At 34.3% G+C, this 6,457-nt stretch overlaps 1 protein-coding gene across 1 annotated transcript; it reads left to right on the top strand.

Annotated features, from left to right (window-relative positions):
- Window positions 1-658: 658 nt before the first annotated feature.
- LOC145129374 (abscisic acid 8'-hydroxylase 2-like) lies at window positions 659-4,730 on the top strand. The gene is made up of 8 exons (XM_079064068.1): window positions 659-1,020; window positions 1,363-1,684; window positions 2,102-2,251; window positions 2,443-2,706; window positions 2,838-2,927; window positions 3,451-3,636; window positions 4,035-4,153; window positions 4,444-4,730. The coding sequence occupies exons 1-8, from the start codon at window positions 767-769 to the stop codon at window positions 4,538-4,540; spliced, it is 1,482 nt and encodes a 493-aa protein (XP_078920194.1). The 5' UTR covers window positions 659-766; the 3' UTR covers window positions 4,541-4,730.
- The last annotated feature ends 1,727 nt before the right edge of the window (window positions 4,731-6,457 follow it).

Genomic DNA, 6,457 nt, shown 5'->3' with positions numbered 1-6,457 from the left:
ATCGATGAAAACCTTATTTCTTAGTAGTGATCGTAATACGTTGGATCGTTGTATGTTAGCTTTGTATTCCTAGCACATAGTTAGGTTTTTTGGTTTAATGGTATCCCTCTCTTAAAAAAAAATCCAGATGATAATTAAGCTATCACTTGTGCATCGTCGATTAGGAAACTAATTGAAGGGGTAGAAGTCGCGTGGACCTTGGCATTTACGAAATTCCACACCCTTCTCAGGAACATGAACAACCGTACGTGTAATATAAGAGAGATATAGAAGATCGTCGACGAAGAGAGTATCTCCAATTCTCCACTTTGATATCCAGCCACCAAAAAAGAGAAGCTGAGAACTCCGCGACGTTTGGACATAAATGAAAATCATGACGCTACCTTAGTTTTTGGTATTATTTAATAAACTATTTCACGCCTTTTGTAACATTTAATTCATTTCTAATATACATCATAACTGGTTAGATATGTCACTAAATTTTATTTGATTTGGAAAATAAAAACTACAAACATTCAAAATAAAACAAAATGAAACTTAAATCTTGAAAAAGGTTTTAATTTTCAAAAACATATCAAATATCATATATATTTAATATATTAATAAAATCTTTGATATGACTCCCCTTCCCCTCTTCCTCTATATAATGTCATTATCCCATCCCTCAACTTCACCAAACCAACTTCCAGTTCCTCTAACTTAAAGCTCGACCCCCATCATTTATTTCCGAATTTAAACTTCGTTCTCCGGCCACCGTAAAACAACCATGCTTCCTTCGCCCACCTCAATCGTATCACTGCCTACCAATACTCACCCTCCACCGCCACAACCTCTTTTTGCACTTCTACCGTTGCTTTTCTTGCTGATAATAGTATATAAGGTCATACGGAGGAGCCACCACCGGACCCAACCGGAGAAACTCCGGCTGCCGCCAGGTTCAATGGGTTGGCCTTATATAGGTGAAACTCTCAAGCTCTTCACTGAAAACCCGAATTCCTTCTTCTCCAACCGTGAAAAAAGGTTTAGTATTTTATTGACTTCTGTTCGTTCAAAATCATTTCTTTCTTTCTAAATCACGGAAAACGTTTATGTATTTTCATGTAAAATATATTTGTCATTTTTATCCGCGTATTATGAAAAAAAAAAAAAAAAGGCCGTCGGTTTTGGTGTCAATTTTGACAGATGACACATGTAACCTGTTCAAACGATGTTGTTTTTAAAGCCATACATATGAGCAAATAAACACATGATATCGATAAGGAATAAAGTTTAGTATAGGTATTTGATAATTTTACATTAATATTTAATCACTTAGCTAGAGAATAAAAACGATTGATATTTAAACTTGTTGCATATATATAGGTATGGGAAAATATTCAAGACGCACATATTGGGATGCCCTTGTGTGATGATATCGAGTCCTAAAGTAGCAAAGATCGTGTTGGTGACTCAGTCTCATATGTTCAAACCCACGTATCCTCCAAGCAAAGAGAAGATGATAGGCCCAGAAGCCATCTTCTTTCACCAAGGTCCATACCATTCGCATCTCAAGAAGTTGATCCAGTCGTCGTTTCTTCCATCTACTATCAAAGGCTCTGTTTCCCAGATCGAAGATATCGTCCTTGGGTTTCTCCCCACTTGGGAACATAATAACACCATCAACACCTTGCATGAGATGAAAAAGGTATATATCTATATATGTTAAATTGGTTTTATGTACACAAGAAAAAAAAAAAGAAAAAAAAAACAATCATTTCGATCGGAAAATTGAAAATGTGACACTTCTGGCGCTGTCAATAATGAGTTTTTATGAAGTTATTTGTTTAATACATTTTCTTGTATTCTAGTTTTACATGCCAAGTAATTAATTAAATATGACCTGTAATCACACTTTTACAAAATTATTTGGTTAAAACATATTGTTGATTTTAGTTTTTGTCAAGTAAATGTTCACACATGTATTCTTGAATTCGACAATACAGGAAGAAAACATAGATAGCGCTAGAAACTAAGAGTCTACGTCGAACGTATCTAACTATATAATTAAGATACACAAATAGTTATTGTTGACATAACAAAGACCATTTGTTTGTTTTGATAGTATGCTTTTGAAGTGGCAATGATATCAGTTTTTGGAAACAAATCTGAGGCAGAGATGGAAGGAATAAAGCCTTTGTATCAATGTCTAGAGAAAGGATACAACTCCATGCCTTTGAATCTCCCTGGAACCCCATTCAACAAAGCAATGAAGGTACCCCACTTTCTAAAAGAATAAATAAATAACAATTTTTCATACTCCTACATTACCCTTGATCCCTAGCTAAAGGATTACTAAAACTTTTACATAAAACCCTAGAAATTAACGATTTCGAATTGAAACCCTAGACATATTATTAATCTTTGCTGTTAACCAAGGATGTCCATGGTTGTTTGAATTTACAGGCAAGAAAGGCGCTGAATGAGAAATTAAAGAGGATGATAGAGAAAAGAAAGGGGAGTGGGGAGAAGGGAGAAGGACTGTTAGGGGCATTATTGTCAAATGAAGAAGATGAAGGGAAGAAGAAGATGACGATGAAGTTGAGTGAATCAGAGATCGCAGATAACATAATAGGGGTGATATTTGCAGCCCATGATACAACTGCAAGTGTTCTAACATGGCTCCTCAAATATTTGCATGATAATCCTCATGTTCTCCACGCTGTCAGGGTATCTCTTTTATTTTTGGACCCTTTTCGCTCTTTTGTAATTGTGTTAAATCAAATTATTAGAAGTTCCATAAAAAAAATTTATAATTTTATTATGTATTGTATATAAACAAATAATGTATACGTATTCAGAGGGAACAAGAAGAAATACGGTGCAAAATACTTGAAGCCAATCGTAGAATTACGTGGGATGATACAAGACGCATGCCTTTCACTACTCGGGTATATTATAAATTTTCCAGTTTGCATCGAAGCTATTAATTTATAAAACACACCTCAATTAAAACACGCTTAAGGATTTAGTTTTTACTGTTAAATGTACGTAAAACACATTTAATCAAGTCAAAAATTCATATTGAACCAAAATTCTGCACTCTTCACCCGATAAATATTTCGACTTAATAGGTACGTAGCTCAATAAAAACTATGTCCAACTATTTATTAAATGTCTAAATTAATAATCCTTTTCAATTAAGATGATTAAAATGCATCCGAAACAACACCATCTATATATATAACAACGACAATAATCTATATATATATATATATATATATATATATATATATATATATATATATATATATATATATATATATATATATATATATATATATATATATATATATATATGGGAAGATAACACGAAACCACCCAAGAGAAATTGCAAATTTAATGAAAGATATATAGATACATATATATAGTTCTTGAATTGATATGTAATTTAGAAATTAACAATGGCGGCAGGTAATACAAGAGACCCTGAGAACAGCCAGTATACTGTCGTTTACATACAGAGAAGCAGTGGAAGACGTAGAGATGGAAGGCTACTTGATACCAAAGGGTTGGAAAGTCCTGCCACTCTTCAGAAGCATCCATTACTCCTCTGAGTTCTTCCCTCAACCTCACAAATTCGACCCTTCAAGATTCGAGGTGATTTTTAAATAATTTCAAAAAATAAAAAACTCCAATTACACTGTATAAACATCCATATATGCCCGTATGTATATCAGTATGTGTAATATGAGGACATACATATGAATGATTGCATAGCAGAAAGATGAAAGAATGAAATCTTTTCCAGTATCATATCACGTGAGCTGGTGTTTTTGTATTGTACGTAGTAGAGTATAGTATGTGTTTGAGCTGCATGCAATTAAGTGCGTGTAAGGTGGTGGTTTCTGCTGGATTTTGGCCTGTTACATGTGTCTCTTCGTACGTAGGATCCACCTTAAGTATTCAAAAAAGGACAAGTTATTTATATATGAATCTGTATCTGGATCGATTTTAAATATAATACTATGTACGATTCTGATATTGGTTATGTGTAGGTTGCACCTCAGCCAAACACGTATATGCCATTCGGGAATGGCGCCCACTCCTGTCCCGGAAGCGATCTCGCTAAGCTCGAGATGCTCATCCTCCTCCACCATCTCACCACCACTCTCAGGCGAGTATATAATTTAGGATATAATTATAAGATAATAAGTTAGTAATTTTATGTTAACTACACAAATTTAAAGAAAATGAAGGTAATTAGTAGCCTTCTAGCTCCATCACTAGTTTTGACATCTGATCCATATAGACGTGGCATCCATGCATGCACACACACATGTCACCTACCTCTTATATATAACTCTGAAACGTGATTTGTTTTTGACCTATTCCCAGTCACATGGGTTCCACGTAGGTAGTAAGTGGTACTCTGCGCATTAATAACAGTTTCTTTCATTATTGTAGATGGGAAGTGATAGGAGAAGATGGAATACAATACGGCCCATTCCCTGTACCCCGAGACGGCTTACCCATCAAAGTCTATGCCATCAACAACATCTAGCTAGCTAATTAATTAACAACGTCGATGATGATGATGATGATGATGATGATGATGATAGTGTTGTTTTCAAGGGTCATGAAGTTGCACCCTGTTACGTTACACTTGTTAATTTATTAAAAGTATTACAGAGATAACTTGTAAAATGTGTAATTAGAACAAAAGAAAATGAGTAAAAAGGGTCACTTTTGTATGGTTCGATGTTAATTTTACTTGTGAATATAATGAGAACAAAGAAAATAAAAGGCCATAAATCGTATTCAAGAACGTACATGTAGCCTTCTCTTTTGGGATTCAATCTCTAACAGTGTATTCTTTCTTGATCAAAATCGTTTGTGCATGTCATATGTACATCCCTTTATGCATGAGGTACTTACATTCAATCCAAAATTGCAATAATAATTACCCTGATTTCATATTTTCGAAGTTATCAGATAAAAAGACCAGTAAATTAAAGTGATATAAATGTATAGGGTAGGAGGGATTGTAATGAGGACGAATGATGGACCATGGGATCCGTACATTTGATCTGGTGTAGAGAATCTGGGTGGGGTGCATTGCAAATTTGTACACTAATAGGTGCAGAGGATGACAGAGTAGTGCCCACAAGGTTGCCACGTTCCTCTCTCTTCTTGCACAATTTTAGTATTTGGTTTTAGGATGATCAGATTAGCTGGCGATGGAGACCAGTTCTATGAACCCTTCACATGTGACAAAACCCTATATGATATTTTCTCCAAATGTTTTAATTAAGGATATACATAACGGTCGTGACATATAATATCAGGTTTATATATATCGGTCCATGATTTGATAATGCAATACATTAAGCCATTAAGGATTAATAATATAATTAAATAAATATGTAGTTTGTAAGTTTTTGTATATGTGGACCATGAAGTAAAAATAGTTAATTCTATGTAGAGACAATGGACTATATATGTAATCTATCTAATTACTTTAATTAAGTCACTAACTTTTTTTTCGGCTATCTAGGTCCTTATATACTCATTTTTTTATGAAACCTTACAAGTTTGGGGGTTTCACAAAGATTCACAAAATTTAAATAACTTGAAATATTTAGACGACGGTTCCAGACGATGAAAGAATTATTACTACGTATAGTTGATGATGTGAAGAATCGATTTCAATATTTTCCACTAAAGTGGGATACGTGAGGCAAACGGGGTTTATATCCAATTAAAAAATATACAACGAGAATTTGTCAACAAGCATTCTGCATGAGAGCGGACTAATATGATGCGTATTTGAGGATGTCAGAACGAACGACACAGAAATGTATTTACTAGTTTGCAAAAGTTGTGATGATCCTCTACCACGAGCGATATTAGCTAACCTACAATTAACAACATCCACTAATTTTATATAACACATGAAAACAAGTATGTGTTCACTGCAATGTTTGGTAGCATTGATTGTACGCACTGAGGGTGGGCAATGTGGGCTAGTGCGTGGCGCGATCATTTCATGCGAGGTGATTAAAAACAATTGACGTTAAATTTAGAAGCAGTGGCTTCAAATGATCTTTGGATATGACATACATTTTTTGATGCATCGGATGCCAACAATGATATCAATGTTCTAGACCAATTAACGATATTCAACATCTACCATGAGAAATTTTATGATGTGCCGTTTCAAGTAAATGGATCGTCATACAAGCATGGGTACTAGTTACCTTAATAACATGATATATCCATAGTTAGCTTCTTCTTTTTGAACGGCAGTGCACAAAAAACAGTACAACAACAAAGAAAGAAACAACAAAAGCACAAACAACTCCAAACCAACAAATAAAACAACTAACAAGAAAACAACACATAAACGCTCACTAAAAGAAGCATTGAAGGCAGAAGATCAAATTCTCAGCAGTAAGAGAGCCAAAAAAGCAATGCACAA

This window comes from Lactuca virosa, chromosome 8 (genome assembly GCF_052849685.1).
Source record: "Lactuca virosa cultivar CGN04683 chromosome 8, Lactuca_virosa_CGN04683_v6, whole genome shotgun sequence".
NCBI classification, from domain to species: domain Eukaryota; kingdom Viridiplantae; phylum Streptophyta; class Magnoliopsida; order Asterales; family Asteraceae; genus Lactuca; species Lactuca virosa.
Note: the sequence above shows the minus strand (reverse complement) of the source record. Positions and strands in the feature narration are given on the sequence as shown.

Bases quoted from the DNA above. Each gene is read 5' to 3' on its own strand.
- LOC145129374 (XM_079064068.1), top strand. From the start codon at position 767: ATGCTTCCTTCGCCCACCTCAATCGTATCACTGCCTACCAATACTCAC. The intron at 1,021-1,362 runs GTTTAGTATTTT...GCATATATATAG, and splicing joins TTCTCCAACCGTGAAAAAAG to GTATGGGAAAATATTCAAGA. The intron at 2,707-2,837 runs GTATCTCTTTTA...ATACGTATTCAG, and splicing joins ATGTTCTCCACGCTGTCAGG to AGGGAACAAGAAGAAATACG.